The 17,685-nt window shown below is 42.1% G+C and overlaps 1 protein-coding gene across 2 annotated transcripts in view; it reads left to right on the top strand.

Moving 5' to 3' along the window:
- The first annotated feature begins 7,874 nt into the window (after window positions 1-7,874).
- TAF15 (TATA-box binding protein associated factor 15) overlaps window positions 7,875-17,685 on the top strand; it is a 29,575-nt gene continuing 19,764 nt past the window's right edge. For both annotated transcript variants that reach the window (XM_047707244.1, XM_047707243.1), the window contains exons 1-5: window positions 7,875-7,986; window positions 14,768-14,807; window positions 16,159-16,210; window positions 16,297-16,381; window positions 16,465-16,567. In XM_047707244.1, the coding sequence (XP_047563200.1) occupies window positions 7,980-7,986; window positions 14,768-14,807; window positions 16,159-16,210; window positions 16,297-16,381; window positions 16,465-16,567 (287 nt within the window). In that variant the 5' untranslated portion in view covers window positions 7,875-7,979. The remainder of the gene's footprint in view (window positions 7,987-14,767; window positions 14,808-16,158; window positions 16,211-16,296; window positions 16,382-16,464; window positions 16,568-17,685) is intronic.

Genomic DNA, 17,685 nt, shown 5'->3' with positions numbered 1-17,685 from the left:
GATAATGTTGCTGTAAATATTGGGGTGCCTGTATCCATTTGAGTATTTTTACATTCTTTGGGTAAATACCTAGTAGTGCAATTGCTGGATCACAGGATAGTTCTATTTTTAACTTTCTGAGGTACCTCCATAGTGTTTTCCCAAGTGACTGCAACCATTTGCATTCCCACCAACAGTGCAAGAGGATTCCCCTTTCTCCACATCAGTAGGTGGATTTTGAAGGGCTAGATACAACTCTGTATCAATCTAGGGCAGGGAGCTCTGAGGAGCACCAGTTGGCAAGGACACCATTGGCCAAGCTGGAGTCAGTCCCAGATCCGCCAGTTCTCTTTCCAGGCAGGATTTCTCCATCCCTCTCTCCAGCACATGCCAGAGGGTGTCCATATCAGCTGCACTGGGAAGAGAGGGAAAGCAGGAAGCAGTGCTTCCCTGGAGGGCTGAGACTGGGAGGACTGAGCCACTCAGAGAGCTGACTCTGCCTTTCTCTGCATCCCAGGTTAGCCGTGGTCCCTGGACCTGGAAAACTAGCACCACTGTTGTGTATGGACATTGACTTCCTCTGTTTTCCTATTGTGTTCTTGGTTAGATTATTTCATCTGATCCTCACCTGTCCCGCATTACCTCTGTTTGTGGTCCCTTGGAGATGCCGAGAATTTGCACTTGGAAGTGCCTGCAAGAATTTATGCAGAAAAGAGCTTCCTTTGCCCACACGCTCATCCTGGGCTTCAACCATGCTTTGGCACAGGATGTCTCCATTTCCCAGAAAGACAGCATGTTTCCATGGTTAGAACCGTTTCAGTTCCCTTCTGCCTCCAAAGCTTACTCATAAGTCCCAGAGCACCCAATTCTGTGATCTTCTTCAGGAATCCAGGGGCCTATGCAACTCCACAACTGACTTGCTGTATACTTTCACTTTCCAGGACACATCTTGAGCCAAGTCACTTTGGATAGGGTGGAGGAGGGTGGCCTGCCATCTGAGAGGGGCACTGAGGAAGGAAGGAAGATGAGAAAGGCAGGATAGTTTATTGGAAGAAGCTCAGTCCACAGCAAGGGCATCAGAAGAATGATGAGGTTGTGGGGAGAATGGCTTTGGATCAGCCACGTGCCAAACAATCCTCTGATGACAAGTCCCTGTGTTAATCCAATACCATTATTTCCTCCTCTGGTGGGAGTGGGGGTAGGGATGGGAACGAGGAGTTGGAACAAATAATAGTGGTTAATGCTTGCTGAGAAATTAACACGTGCCATGCATGTGCTCTGTGCTTTACATAAATCATGTCATCGACTCTTCGCAGTTTCCTTATGAAAAAGCTACTATTATAAGCATCCTTATTTATTTATTTTAAAGATTTTATTTATTTGACAGAGAGAGATATCACAAGTAGGCAGAGCAGCAGACGGAGAGAGGGGGAAGCAGGCTCCCTGCTGAGCAGAGAGCCCGATGCAGGGCTCGATCCCAGGATCCTGAGATCATGATCTGAGCAGAGGCAGAGGCTTAATCCACTGAGCCACCCAGGCACCCCACTTATTTATTTATTTGACAGAGAGAAAGATCACAAGTAGGCAGAGAGGCAGGCAGAGAGGGAGCGGGAAGCAGGCTCCCTGCTGAGCAGAGAGCCCGATACAGGGCTCGATCCCAGGACCCTGAGATCATGACCTGAGCCAAAGGCAGAGGCTTAACCCAGTGAGCCACCCAGGTGCCCCCAAATCCTTATTTTAAAGATGAGGAAACTGAGGCACAGAGAGATCATATCATTTGTTGGAGGTCATAAATCTAGTAATGGAGCCAGGGCTCAAACCCAGTTAGTATAACTCCAGATCTTGAGCTCTTAAACTCTATGCTATCTCACCTCAAGTCCCAAGATCACTGGAGGACCTGCACTGAATCACCTGGAGGCACTTAGTAAAGATTCAGATTCCTGAGCTCTACTTCAGACCTACCAAATCACTAAAATACTAGACACCATTGTTCAAGGGGAAGATAGAGGGGCTAGGTTTTCCAAGGGTCTGGCTCTCTTCTTCCCTCCCTCCCTATCTTGGCTGAGCAAGTTCCTGACCCAGCTAGGCTGGTAGTCCTCTCCGTTCCGCCTCTTCAAAAAGAGCTGCTTCCCCTCCCTCTTTCTCTGCATTGGGGCTCAGTTCAAATCCACAGTACCTCCCAGCTCTCCCAGAGTGGACAGGGCTTGGGCACATTGTATGCCCATGGGAGTGGCTGGCAGCTGCCTGGGCCATTCCTTCTTCTCTACAGAAGGCAACAGCTGGCCAGTGAGTCCTCTTCCTGACCAGGACCCTTTGAGTCAGGCAGGATGTATGGACCTGGACAAGGCCCTTTCTGGGCCTCAGTTTCTCTCTTCATAATATGAAGAACAATTAGCTTTGTCTCTGCCCTTTCCTCCTTCCCAGGAAGCGTGTAGAGCACAAAGCAGATTTTATCAGAAGGAATTAGGGGCTCTGAAGAAAGGCGCTCACAGAATGACCAGCCTCCCCAAGTGACAATAATAGGAATAATAATAAGAAGAATGAGGACATGGGATTAGCCTGGGAGCCCTGAAGAGGAGGTGTTCCGCAGAGTTGTGAGGAGGTTAGCTGTGATAATTTGGATCCGTTATTGACTACAACCTCTGTGCATTTTTAGCTGTGATTCATTTTTAGAAGCCCTGAGTCTTTAGCAACCACTTCTGCCTCTGGAAGAGAAATTTCCTCTCTCTCGCACATGGGGATGTGCTCTCATTAGACTGGTTCACCTTCCAGTCTCATTAGACTGGTTCACCAGTCTGTCTGCCTGTGTGTGCATACACACACATGCATGTGTTCATGGAGGACTGGAAAAAGCAAGAAATTTGGAGGGAGACAGACCTGGGTTTGAACCTGGACTTTTTCTTACTCTGTTATCCCTTGCAAGTCCACTAACATCATCTTGGAAATGGGACAACAATAATTCCTGCCTTTTCTGTTACTCTGATTTGCTAGAGGGAACCAACCAGACAATTATTCACAGTTAAAATCCTATCAAGTGCTAGATATTGGATGCACAGACACAAGCTTACATGCTTTTATTTTTTGCACTGTATCACACTGGGAGATGCTCATCTCCAGACAACATCCAGAAGCCTGCCCCGGGACAGCCACAGGAGCATCTTCTTGCCAGGCAATGAACGCTCTCTGGCTCAGAGCAGCCCATCTCTCCTAATCCTCATCACGTTTTGCAGGGCGACAGCAGCGTCTTCTGGTTTGTTTTTTACTCACAGCAGGACCCAGGGGACTTGCAAGGAGCACAATAAAAGCCTAGCCAGTCTGGCACTGTGCCCCACTTCCCTTCCACATAAAGGCTGTCTAACCGCCAGGCATCTGGCTTGAAAGGCTGGCCAGGACCTGCTCAGCATCTGCTGCTTTGCTTAAAAGACCTGCTAACAGGAAAGTGTCTGGTTCCTTTCCACCCCAAACAGGAAGTGCCTGCCACTGTCCAGAGGATGGGGTAGTCTGTCATTTACAAGGAACCGATTCCTACTTTGCAGAGCCTCAGGGAAATCTTCGCAGGAGGCTTGCTCTCTAGGAAGGCTGGAGGAGCAGGGCTCCAGGGACACTTCCTGGGGTGGGGGTGGGAGGGTATTGATGATGGCTAGGACTGCTTACCAGCCTGTGACACTTGGCACAGAGCAGGCTGTCAGTCTTTGAACAGTGCTCCCCGAATACTTACTCCGTGCGTTGTGGGAGATGCAAGAAGATCCTAGAGAAGGTCTTTGAGCTTGAGGAGTTTACAGAAGTCATCCCATTTCTCCCCTCATTCATTCATTCATTCATTCAACACAAGTTTCCTCCTTCTTCCCCTCCCCACACCCGTTTTTAGTGCCTACTGTTTCCAGCACCACCTGAGGCACTGCGGAGTTCAGAGGGGGACTAGGCAACCCAACTAGAGAATAAATTAGCCTCTAATCAGGTAGCAAGCCTGGAATGATGTGGTACAACTGTGAGTCCCACAGGATTTCAAAAGAGACAAAAGATCACTGTGCTCTTGTTTTAACTCTGGTGGGAGCCATAACCTCCTTGCCCACTAGGGTCCATTCTCAAGACTGCAGCCAGAGCAACCCCAGTAATACAGGCCTGATCCTATCGTGGCTCTGCTAAATGGCTCCCTCTCCTGGCTTCCTCTCTCACTCTAACAAAGCTCACCGTCCTTCCAGGGCCCTACAAAGCCCTACAACCGTGTTGGAAGAGTTTGGAAACGAAACGTGCGAGGGAGGCAACTCAAGAAATTTTCAACGACAAGATTCTCCCAGCCATAGGCTGGAGGGATGAAGGGAAGGTTGAGGGAAGGAAGGGTTACAGGATCCCAAGAGCAGGATTATGGATAGAAAGGATCTCTGGAGAAGACAGCTGCTGCCTGAGACACTACTGGTGGCGGAGGAGGAGCGGGAGACCGCACCCTGGCTCCTCCCTTTCTTCAGCACTCTGATTTCCTACCAGGTTGTTCATTGGCTGATTCTCGCTGGAAGCTACCACCTGAGGGAATCTCTTAAACTGGAAAGTAGCCGACTGGGGTTAACTCTCCAAGTGAGTACCGGAAGAATGGATCGAGGGCAAACAGGCCCAGTGCTAAGACTTTCCCAAGTACGTTCTGCTGAAGCTAACGTGTAAAATGTACCTGCTGACTTCCCTAACTGTGCAGAGTGAGGGAATGCAGAGGGAGCAGGATCTTGTAGCCTGAAAAACAACGGGGTGAATATTAAATTTGGTTCCTGATAATTATCCCCAGGCAAAGCCTAGAAGACAGGAGGGTACAGGACTCAATCTGTGAGTCAGTTCCTGGTAGAGAAAGGCCCTTGGGAAGAAGCCCCAGGGCAATACAGACTTGCGAGGAGATCTGTGTTTCATGTTTGAGAGACCAGGGACACTGTAAAAAGAACCCTGGGCTTGGTCCAAAAGCCTGGATGTGAGCTCCACTTCTGTCCCTAATTAGCTGTGTGAACTTGGTAAAGAGATTCATTTTCCTGAGCTCTGGTGTTCTCTCTACAAAATGTGGACAACAGCAACACCTATTTCACAGGGCTGTCCAGAATATTAAAAGAAATAATGAATATAAAAAATTAAATGTCACTCCTTTGATTAGATTCCTCAGAAGTTCCATATTGGTTTTTTGGTTTTTTTTTTTTTTTTTTTTTTTAGGATTTTATTTTTTAAGTAATCTCTACCCCCAGCATGGGGCTTGAGCCCACCACCCAAGGCCAAGAGCCCCATGCTCTTTGGATTGAGCAAGCCAGGCGCCCCTTCCCTATTGATTTTGATTTAGTATCCAACCCCGCTGCCAGGCACACAAGGCTCTTTAAGATGTGGCCTCTGTGTACTTCTTTCACTCATCATTTATCACCACTGTCCACCCCTGCACATGCACAGAGTCGCCAGCCAGAACTACTTCCAATTCCCGGCACTTGGCTCTCTTGTAGTCTTTGCAAATACAGCCCTTTCTGCCTGGAGCATGCTGTTCCTGATATACATCCGGGGCCTAATTCCTGCTTTTTCTTCAAAATGTAGTTTAGAAGGTATCTCCTTCACAAAGCCTTCCTTAATACCCTGTCCACCCTTCCTGAGGATTAGATGCTCTTACACTATTTTCAGAGCACCCTCTGCATCCTCTGATTCTAGCACATTCCATAGTTATTGGAATTAAAGGTTTGTACTGTCCCTTTTATGAGACTACAGCTCCTGGAGGGCAGTGGCTATGGTGCTTCCTCTTTCTCTACCTCCAGATCTTCCAGGGCCTGACATCCAGTAGACCTCAGAAGATGGCAGTGGAGTGAAGAATGCATGCATGCATGAATGAATGAATTGAAGGTACAAACTTCAGGGAGCAATGATGAGCAACACTTTCTGCATTCCATCTTAAAAAAAAAAAAAAAAAAGATGGGGCGCCTGGGTGGCTGAGTGGGTTAAAGCCTCTGCCTTCGGCTCAGGTCATGATCTCAGAGTCCTGGGATCGAGCCCTGCATCGGGCTCTCTGCTCGGCAGGGAGCCTGCTTTCTCCTCTCTCTCTCTCTGTCTGCCTCTCTGCCTACTTGTGATCTCTGTCTGTCAAATAAATGAAAAAAAAAAAAAAAAAAGAACACCCAATTGTAAAATAAATAAATAAATAAATGAATAAAGAGGAGGAACAATCTAGAAGTTTTCCCCATCCCTAACCCAATTCTTTCCTGCGATTGCACATGTCTATTGTCTCCTCTTCTGGGTTACCTTTCTCAATGTACATGCTGATTGGCTGAATCATTTTTAGTCATGAAGGAATTTTTATTCCTTTAACCTTGCCTGTTTGGACTTATCCAGAGAGCTCTGTGACCCTCAATATCGTATAATGAAGAGAGATGACCTCATGTCTTTGTTCTGACCCAAAGGTGTTAATTCTGAACTTATCCCTCTACCTCCACCCCCAACTTGCTCTTCCTCCTCTTCCCTACCACAGTGAATGGTACCACTATCTGACCACCCCTCTAAGTGGGAAACTCAGAATTCACTTCTCACTCTCCCCTAGCTCCTCCCTCCCAAACTGGTCACCAGATCTTGTCCAGTCTACTATGCAACTATTTCAAGGCTCTCTTCACTTATTCCATCTCCACAGCTAAAACCTAAGACCAGGCCATGGTGATCTCTCACCAGAATGATTGCATCGGCCACCCAATTGGTCTCCCTGCCTTTAGGCACCTTTCATCTCCATACATTTTTCATACTGCAGCCTCAAGATGCAAATGTGACTGACCTTCCTTTAAAATCCTCTGGCTTCCCAGTGCCCTCAAGATAAAGCACAAATCCTAATGCACTGTATTTTGCAAGGTATGGATTATTTAGCATTCTACTTTTCTGGCCTCATCTACCATTCTCCCCTGGAGGGTAAACTCCAAACATACAGAATTACTTGTTTTACAGCTAGTTGAAAGCCCTTTACCCCACTTCACTTGGTTTGCTTCCGCTCATTGCCTCTGGCTTGACTCAGGTGTTGCGTCGCCCTCGGGGGTGGGGGGAAGGTCCTTGTGTGCTCTCTGAGCTTTCAGGCCTCATTTCATACTCCAGAGCTCCATCCCACACTAGGCAATGCTGCACAATGGTTAAACCCACAGACAATAGTGTCTGGTTTCTAGGATTCGAATTCCACGTTGACCATGTACTAGCTGTGCGACCTAGGGCAAGTGAATAATCACGCCCGTAACGTCGGGATAATATTTCATCATTGTGTTGTGAGAATTAAATGAGATGATGTAAGGTGCCTGATAATTAGAGTTGGCCATTACAACAGCACTGAAATCTAAAGCTCGACCTCCCACCCACTATATTCTCAAGGCCGGGTTTGCGTGTGGTTTCGTTTTAATGCAGACGTTTGTTTCAGTATCACCTTGTAGTCTATGTTTTACTTGACAAGGTAGTTAGACCGGGAGGCGATCACGACTTTCGTCCCCGAGCTCGCCGACACCCAACGCCCCCAGGTGGCTCCAGCTGTCTGCAACCAAAGCTGAGCGAACTAGGGCATACCACTCGAAAGTTCACGGGAAGAAAGGCCTTTTCTAACCAAATAGTCTGTGTTTATAACCCCTCCCCTCTTTCGCTTCCTAACCTCGAATTCTGTCAGATGCTATAAAAGTCAGAAACAGGACTCTAATTGGGACGGAGAAAGTAGGCTCAGCCTCCTCCCCCATGCTAATGGCTGCATTGGTACTTTCTCCTCTCGATTCCCTCTCAATAATGGTACCGCCCGCGGAGGGGAGAACAGAGAGGGTTTCTGAAGACCTCAGGGTTCAGAGGCCGGTACTCGTACAGAGCCGCCCCTCGCGCGCTGGCATGGTGGTACCGTCCACTGTCCTCTGATTGGCCGCGGAGGCCCCGCAGTCGGGCTCAGCCCGCCGCGCCGCGTTCAGTACAGCTTCGGCCGCCGCGCCGCCTGGCTCTCGTATTCCTTGTTGTCGGCGGGCTCTGGGGGCTCCGCGCTGCGGCCGTTAGTCATGTCGGGTAGGTGACTCCTTCAGTGAGCAGCGGCAGCGACGAGAAGGGGCCTGGCGGGGTTGGGCCGTTTTCCCGCCCACCAGAGGGCCCTGAGGGAGAGCCTCCGGCCCTGAGGGAGGCTTGGGGTGGGGGGGCGGCCGTGGCCGCCGCCATGTTGGACTGAAGGGACGCACGCTCCCAACGCTCTCCGACTGCAAATCTCCGCGGGAGCGCTTCGGGCCCCCCCCTTTTGACCCTGTCCTTGGAACCTGAGGAGACGTGCGGCTCCCGGGGAGGGTGTGTGAGTTGGGGGGGCGGAGGCCGACTACGCCATCACGGGGGCGGGGGGAAGCCCGTGATTAGAGCATCCGCCTGAGAGAATCGGTGCTTCTGGTTCTCCGCTCCGCCTCAGATCTTTCAGCGAGGCCTCGGGCCAGTCATCTCGCCGCCTCGTACCTCAGTTTCCCCATCTGTGAAGTGGAGCTGGGCCTTCCTGACTCACCCATTCATCAGGTGGGGGTCTTGACGCTCTGGGAGCCCTTTCAAAGGACGTTGCCTTGCACAAAATCCTACTTACCGTCATTCCCTCTACCGTAACCACCCGGATTCGAGTGGGGGTGTTAGCATGTAATTCAGCTTCCTCCTCACCCTCTTATTTTTCTCCCTTCTCCAGTTATTTATCTCCTATAAGAGCCCTGCAAGTGAGCCTTTTCTGGTCTGGATAGAGTCCTGTAGGTACATGTGTCATTTACCTTAAAGCACACAGGCCAAAGGAAAGGCAATCTTACACGAAACATTTAAAGTGGTAGACAACCCCCCCCCCCCCCCCCCCGGTGTGGAAGAGTTAAAAAAAAAAAAAAAAAAGGCATCGATCTCTTTAGGTCAGTTTAGGTCCTGCTAATAAACCCGAACATAAAGTCTGGAACACGAATGTTTCCTAGATTTAGCAGTCCTAGCTAACACACAAGGTCCTCTCTGTTGTGGGTACCTTCCAGGCTGCAAAGACCCAGCTATCCACTTGCTAGAAAACATCATGAGAGATCACATTTCATGTGGAAAAGCAGAACATTTCCTTGAAGCCATATGATGGGGATCAAAGGGATTCCTGGCACAGTCTTCTACATTTTTTAAGGGCGGACCTGTTGGTATTAAAAAAAAAACAAAAACGCAAACAACACCCCCCCCCCCCCCCGCCCCCACCCCCCATCCAGTCTTGTGGAAGGATGGAAATCTGTGACAAAAAGCAAGTAGCAGGCTGAGATGAGGCCAAATTAACAGGACTGGCTGGACAGGAGAATAACTAATATTCCTTAGATTAACCTTAATATTAAGTCTGAGTATTGAGTTTTTGTAGGACAGGGCACCTACCTGATGAAAGAGGCTTTTAATTGCACAGGATTTCTCTCTTTAAATATTTAATCCTTGCTCCAAGAAAAAAAAAAGTTTCTTATTCCAAGTAGACATTGGTACATCTTTTACCAGGTACATAATTTGGAATGAAGTCTGGTAAAGCTCCACAGAAGTATGTAGAAGTTTATCCTTAGGAGATGTGTTACCCATCCATGGTTTTAAAAAAAAAAAAAAAAGAAAAGATTCTCCTACCCTCATGGGGAAATTTACCGTTTCAGTGGACATTAAAAACTATTGGCATGTGTTGATTTTTAACATCTTTGTTGGTGTAAAACAATGGCTGTTTTTAATAGGACTGCATAGTTTTTATGGAAGATTAAATTTTAGAGGTTACCATTTGTAAAATCCAGGATTTTCAGCTGTCATATTAGTGTGTGAGCTCATTTATCCATTAGTACTGATCTTTGAAGTACCAAGACACTAGATTAATTTGTCACTTTGTAAATTAAGTTTTTTAAATATCAAGATTGGCTTTCACATGTGAAAAGGACCTTATTTGATTGTTTCTAAATTTTATGTCCATTAAAGCGAGAATCTTTAAGTTCTGCTTAGTGTTATATAGTATTTATACATTTTGTAAAATGTGTATACAGATATTTTGACTTATGTAAAAATAAGTATTATGCTTTTGACTTTTTTTTTTTTTGGTGAATGTTTCAGTTAATAAATGTAACAGTAAACTCCCCGTAAACAGCTAATTGCATTAACTTTAGTTAAATGCTTAAACATTCCAAACTCAACCACTCCAGATGCCTGACAGCAGACTTACAAACCTAATAAAATAAAAGTGCTTACATAGTCAATAAATAAGTAAAAATTATAAATATTGTAAGTCAAATTCATATGTTTACAAATGTGAATTATCTGACACTTTTAGAATCAAATCTAATATCAGTTATACATACAAAAATTAAACTTAAGGTAGTTCTCATTTTGGCAGTATGGCAGACCAAAATAAATTCAAATCTTCCATCTACAAACATCAGAAATGCAAGAATTTATTTAAAAAAGAGGGAAGGGAAGACCTAACTGCCAGAAATGAAGTAGAAGCCAGCATAGAGCTAGCTTGACAGTTGCCCTGAAGAGGTGGATGTCTCATCATTTAGAGACTTGGGGTTTTTGTTTGTTTTTTAAGATTTTATTTGAGAGAGTGAGCACAAGGAGGAAGGGAGAGGGAGAAATAGGCCCTCTGCTGAGTAGGGAACTTGACGGGTCTTATTCCCAGGACTCCAGGATCAAGGCCCTCAGCTGAAGGCACACACTTAACTGACTGAGCCACCCAGGTGTTCTGAGACTTGGGTTTTATTACCCAAGTACCCAAGGAAATGAAGCCTTGAGACTATTAGAGCCAGATAATGGGAACTGAGACCTTACATAAAATCTAGATGTTTAAAAGATTGTCTTCAGTGAAAGAGTGAACTAGGAAAAATCCTTTGTATCAGCATAACAGATAACAAGGAAGCTTGGGTCCTGAGTAAAAAAGTTCTGAGAATTTGTAACCTGGGAACTATGCTTCATACAATTTGGGTGTACATTTGGGCTAGTTAATGGGGAGTCCAGGAAAACTTAAGCCAAGAAATTAACATAAAAATTGGTTCTGCGCCTGTAATAACCTTGGGGCTCCTGGTAGAAATGAAAAATCTTTTCTGGGGGGAAATTTCACAGACTAGGTCACAGGAATCTTCTAGAAAAAATAAACCTTGCAAAAGGTAGATTCACATTAAAAAGTTGTAGAACTTGAGGAAACAGTTCACCAAAATGAGAATTTATGGCAAATGGGGTTAGAACCCTAATAGTTAATCTGAAAGCAAGTAAGTTCGACATTACTAAAAACCTAAAGGAAGGAATCAACCCTAAGACCCAAGATGTTATGAAGAAAGACCATATAGCTTTAAAAAGAACCTAGTATGAAATAGAAACAGTGGTTAAGTTGAATTGTGGACTTAGCAGAAGAAATAATTAGTGAAGTGGAAGACATATAGTTACTCACAGTTCAGTTCAGGAGATGAAAAATAAGGTTTAGAAACAGATGGAGAAGTCCTATCATACTTATAGTATGTATGTAATGTCTCCTAAGAAAATGGGATCAATATTACAGTTGAGATTTTTCCAAACTTGGTAAATATTTTGGGTCAAAAAGCAGTAGTTTGAAACAGACATAAAAATCAATTCATACCTAGATACATTGATGTGAAACTGTAGGTTATGAAATCCCAATTACCTACCAGAAGAAAATAGGAAACGGTTAAGTTTGGTAGACTTAAAAGTTCTAAGAAGTTGAAAAATAATGAAATGATCATTAGTCTAAAGACTAAGAGTACCACTTTCAGGCCTTTGCCAAAAGAACTAAAATAAAGTAAATCCAGAAAGGAGAAGTAGAATGCAAAAAAAACAGTAGAAGGAGCAAACACAGTAAATAAAAGGCAGATATTATTAATAGTATGGAATATTGAAGATTAAAGTGATTACATTTGGAAGTTAAAAGGGAAGCAAAAAGAAGAAAAATTGAATGTTTAACTTCTAAGGCAATATGGGAAAAGAGTAAAGAAAATCTAGTAGGAGGTAGGAAAGGAGTTAAAAGGAAAAAGAAGGGGCGCCTGCGTGGCTCAGTGGGTTAAGCCGCTGCCTTCAGCTCAGGTCATGATCTCGGAGTCCTGGGATTGAGTCCCGCATCGGGCTCTCTGCTCAGCGGGGAGCCTGCTTCTCTCTCTCTCTCTCTCTCTCTGCCTGCCTCTCCATCTGCTTGTGATCTCTGTCAAATAAATAAAATCTTAAAAAAAAAAAAAAAAAGGAAAAAGAAAATCCTAGTAAGTAGAGAAATCTAATAAAGCACATAGGAATAAATGAAAAGTAGTAGTAGAAATAAGAAAATGCCAATTCAAAGAGTTTCATATTGGGAAAAAAATTGTTCAGAAATGTTATACCTAAAACATAAGATTAAGAGATGTTGGAAGTACCGAGATAGAAAAAGATAAACCAGACAATCAACAACCAAAAGGAAGATTGTTTTGTTATGTTACTAGTCAAAATAAAGTTGGACCTTTTTAATAATGATATAATGTTAAAAGAGGATTCATCACGGATATATAAACCTGTACTTTTTTTTTTTTTTTTAAGATTTTATTTATTTATTTGTCAGAGAGAGAGAGGGAGAGCGAGCGAGCACAGGCAGACAGAATGGCGGGCAGAGGCAGAGGGAGAAGCAGGCTCCCTGATAAGCAAGGAGCCCAATGTGGGACTCCATCCCAGGACGCTGGGATCATGACCTGAGCCGAAGGCAGCTGCTTAACCAACTGAGCCACCCAGGCGTCCCTAAACCTGTACTTTTATGTGCCTAACGATATAGCCTCAGAATATAGAAACCAACAAAATATAAATGACAAGCCTGGTCAAATGGAGTTTTTTTTTAAGCATATCTTTCTGTGTAATTAATAGATGGGGCAGACCAAATGTTAAGAGTATGAATGGTATAACCAACAAGTATCATCTAGAGTTAGAGAGTTCACTCAACATTTAGGGGATATGTAGTTCTTTTCAAGCTCATAAGGGACATTTGTGCAAGTAGAATACTTACCAAGGGGAAAAGCGAGAAACAGCAAATCCTAGTAAGTACCAGGAATAATAGAGAAAATACCTTTTCTGGCTGCAATGGAATATAATTAGAAAACAGAATCAAAACACTATACACTTGGAAATGAAAACATTTCTAAATCATGGATTCAGACACAAGGCTCAAGTGTCGAGTACTCCTAATTAGCAGTAGTTTGAAATGCCATAAATAGCATTTACAAACTCAACTTCTCTAATGAATATAAGGGCCATACTAACTGGTCAGTATATCTTCTACAGTTTTAAAGTCAGCCAATGAAGGAAGTCAGATTTAAAATTTCAGAGGACCAAAGTGACTGGGTTAAATTATGGACTCTTATACTTAGATTTGAGCCAGGGTCACATGACCTATATGCTGTATACTTATATAATTTTGAGTGAAAGGGAGATAAACAGGTCTTGAACTCCATCCTCAGTGGGAGAAACCCCCCCCCCCCCCAATCCATGCCTTGGAGTATAATTGAAGCTAAAGCTTCATTTATCACCAGGGTACCTTAAGTTTTACTCATACATGCCCCCCCACACTTCATAATCCTTTTCAGTTTCTGATTTAGTTGAAGCGAATTTTCTTTCTCATTTGGTAGTTGTGTCTAATTTGTTTATGGTCCAATTAGATTCTATGTGCTTTTCATATTTGGTTATTAGTGATAAATCTATGGTCATTTTATCATGGGTGTGGTGGTGATACAATTTTTTCTTCGTTTCAGCCTTATGTTCTTCACATTCATAGAAGTAGTTAGGATTTTAATCAATATTCTTACAATTAAGGATTTTAAAAAATCTTGTTTAGTCTGATTGTAGATCTCTGCTGCAAAAAAGTGGCGAAGCTCATGTCATCTACTTGCAATGGCAGTGTTTTCATATTGTAGCTTTATGTGAATTGAATGCAGATGTCACTGATTTGATTTCTGGTGGGTTTTCAGAAGAATTGTTGGACAGCAAATGATTTTGTTTCATGTTGGATGAGATTGGGGTTAGTGGACAGCAGTTTCAGATGGAGTTATTTTTTGCAGTTTGAAAGAACATTTCATATAAATTGCTCGTATTCATCACTAATAAACTTAGGTCATTCATTTGACTCCAAAAACCCAAAGGATAGGGCCTCTTTAAAAGTTTTTGATACAACTGATGTTTTGAGATACCGAGAAAAGCTCATAATTCAGAAAAAGTTTTTTTTTACATTATTTAATTCGTGTCTTCCTTTGTAGTTTTTATTGCCAAAAAGGAAACTGGAAGTAGGTATTGCTGAGTTGGTATACCAATTGGCCAAGTCCCTGAAACCTTAGTAAAGTTGGAGATTAACAACTAACTTAACTGCTTTTACCAAAATCTTCAGCAATCTAGTTGTTGCTGCTGACAGCCAGAGCAGTCCAGTACAGGGAAATGATGTGTATGTTGGGCTGGTGAGGATTTACAAGTCAGTGTAATCCTGGGGATTTATCTTGTCCGAGTGTGTGTCTTTCCCCCTTTTTAGTCTCGATTAGTTTCAGTAGATGCCTTTTTGTGTATAAAGATAACTTGAGTTCTTGTTAAAAGGATGGATTTTTCACTGATTGTTTTATACTGGTTTACTTGGTTCTTGTGACCATTAGGAGCTATTTATAGATTAGTTGTTTTTCAAAGATGTAGTTACTGTAAGCAAATCCTTACACAGTAATTTTAAGTAGTTTTCTTTCTGTAGGTAGTTTTATTACATTTTCTTATCAGATTTCATCTGTAAAAGCTAAAGTCAGCTTTTGAGGGAATCATAATTTTAAATAAGATTTAAAATTCTTTTTATGTGTTTTAGATTCTGGAACTTACGGTCAGTCTGGGGGTGAGCAGCAAAGGTAAAGTATACGTACGTTTTACTAACACCATGTAAGAGTAGAACTGAGGGAAAAGATGAATTTAGTCAAGTGTTCCTTTTGAGATTTGGTATGTGGATTTTTTAAAGTTAAATATTAGCTTGTCAAGGGGGAAAGGCCTGTGTACATATGTACTGAAACATTTTTTCCTTTTTTTAAAAAGTCTGCTTGAATCAGTAAATACAGATGCCCCCTAGAGATTAAAACAAATCTCATAGGTATTTTAAAGCATACTTTCTTTAAGAAATTTGTAAGATGAAACTATTAAAAGGATTTAGACAATTGAACGATATAACAGGTTCTTAGAGAAAGCATTTCAGTTTTTGCTTGTATATAATATGCGATTTTTTTTTTCAGAGCAGATTTTCTTTAAGCACTATAATAGAAATGTTTAGCATTTTCAAAAGACTCCTTACCATGCTTACGATAAAAAGAAAAGTCTGATTTTATGTGACTGTATACATACAATAGGGTTCTCGTAATTGCCAGAAACACAGCCTTCAACTTACACTATAAATATTTTGGAGCTCAGTGTGAGATATACAGAATAGCATCTCCAGTATCTTCTGTCTTCAGATTTTAAGCTTCATGAATACAAAACTGGTTTGACTTTTCTATTCTTACAGTGTAGTGCTAACTTCACAATAGGTAACAAGCAAATGTTTATTCAGTGAAATATGTTTTATAAAGTTAAATTCTGTTAGCACTTGATAGCTTTAGAATAATAAAAAGGTTTTCTTTTCAAGTATTTTGGGGGGCATATATTCAGAAAGTTTGTTTCTGACTTGTTAGAATTTGCATGCTATCAAATGAAAGTTCAGATCTGAGGAAGGTACCTTTATTCAGTCGACAAACTATATGCCAGGCTGTGCTGTGTTACTGGGGGTACAATATATTAAAGGCAGATTTAAGGCAGATGGTAGGAAGAAATTAATCTGTCAAACAGCTAATTTGATTAAAGTGCTGACTTAAACAGTTAATTTTCTGTCTTGGATTTTTAAAAATCATGGGTTTTAGTTCTGTGTAGTCACTCTCCACACCTGAGTATAATTCCCTTGAGATTTTCTGGTTCTATTGAAATTGTATTTGTGTGAGACTGTCAAAGCTAAACTTTTGGTGCTTGCTTAGTATTCAAGAGTCTGGGAGTGATTCATTTATGTCTTAATAGTCTTTGGTCTTCACCTTTCAATTTAGACTCTAAGAGACAGGCAGATCGGCAGTTTTTCAGAAGAGAGGCTTGTGCGGAGTTGAAAGTTGAAACTGAAGATGGTTTTTTTTTTAAGCTTTTAAATTCTAACACATCTCTTTCAAGAACTACATTTTTCTTTTACAGTTATTCTTCCTATGGAAATCAAGGGAACCAAGCTTATGGACAAGCACCACAAGTAGGTTAAAATATAAATTGTGCTTTTTGTAAATAATTATTTTTATCTTAAGTAGGTGATGAAACTTGTATTTACCTAAATTTCAGAGCTATTCTGGCTATGGACAAACTACTGATTCCTCATACGGACAGAATTATGGCAGCTACTCTGGCTATGGACAAAGCCAATCAGGTTGGACTGGTTTGTTAAATTTGCTATTTTAGAAATTAAAAAATCAAAGCATTTACTAAATGGTATATCCATTCAATCTTTAGGTTATTCACAATCCTACAGTGGTTATGAGAATCAAAAGCAGAGCTCATATGGCCAGCAGCCTTATAATAACCAGGGACAGCAAAACACGGAATCATCAGGAGGGTAAGGAAAACAATAAAAGCACTGATACTGATACTGTGTTGGGTAGTGGAAATAACACTTTGGGTATTAAATAGACTTCACCATCAAACTAGCTTTACTTTTTTTTTTTTTTTTCCAGAAAAGTTTTGAAGTATGATTTTCACAGTTCTTTGTTAAGAAGAATATGGAAATTGTCTGCATTGTCATTTGATTCCTATGTGTTATTTGTAATATTGCTATTTAGCTGTTTATGAATACACATTATTTTTAAAGATTTTATTTATTTGGGAGAGAGAGAGCAAGTGAGCTAGCATGAGCAGTGGGAGGGGCAGAGGAAGAAGTAGACTCCCTGCTGAGTAGGGAGCATAATTTGGTACTTGATCCCAGGACCCTGGGATCATGACCTGAGCTGAAGACAGATGCTTAACCGACTGAGCTACCCAGGTGCCCTAAAGCACATGATTTAAATGTTAAAAAAAAAATTTGGGCCTTTGCTTTATATGTGAGATTAAATAAGAAACTGGGAGAGACTTTTAGTGCTTTCTTTTATTTCCATTTTATTTTTTAGCCATTTTAATATATTACCTTTTCGGGGACAAAAATACTTAAAGAGTGCCAAAACCTATCCACACATTTCAGATACTCTAAATTTGTCTTGTTAACATGGGTGGGTGAATACTTACCAAGAAGTTCATGGGTTTTATAGCTTGCCTTTTTTTTTTTTCTTAAATTTTTGTTTGGTTTTATAGTTTTTTTTTTAAAGTTTCAGATATGAGGAGCTTGTTCTTGTTACTAATTTTAGTAATAGCAACTTAATTTTTTAAAATTGCGCTTTACATTTTGTGAAATACTTTTGCATTCTCTAATGATCCTTAGCCATTATGAGTGTCAGTAATTATCCCCAGTTTGTTGAGGTAAAGAGAAATTAAGATTCTGTAGCCTGTTAAGTTACATAGCTAAAAAATCAGGCAAAAACTGAGATCCCAACAAGTATTCTCTCTGTAGTGAAAAAAAATATTCTAAGTGAAATTCAGTTAAATAAAAGCACTGGGGAAAGATTTGTAAGGTCACATTGTCAGTCTTATAGATGTGAGACTGTTTTGAAAAAGTGGAGTACACATGTAGAGAATAATTTTCAG

Source organism: Lutra lutra, chromosome 16 (genome assembly GCF_902655055.1).
Source record: "Lutra lutra chromosome 16, mLutLut1.2, whole genome shotgun sequence".
Lineage (NCBI taxonomy): Eukaryota > Metazoa > Chordata > Mammalia > Carnivora > Mustelidae > Lutra > Lutra lutra.
The sequence above is the reverse complement of the archived record's forward strand: the minus strand, read 5'-3'. Positions and strand labels throughout refer to the sequence as shown.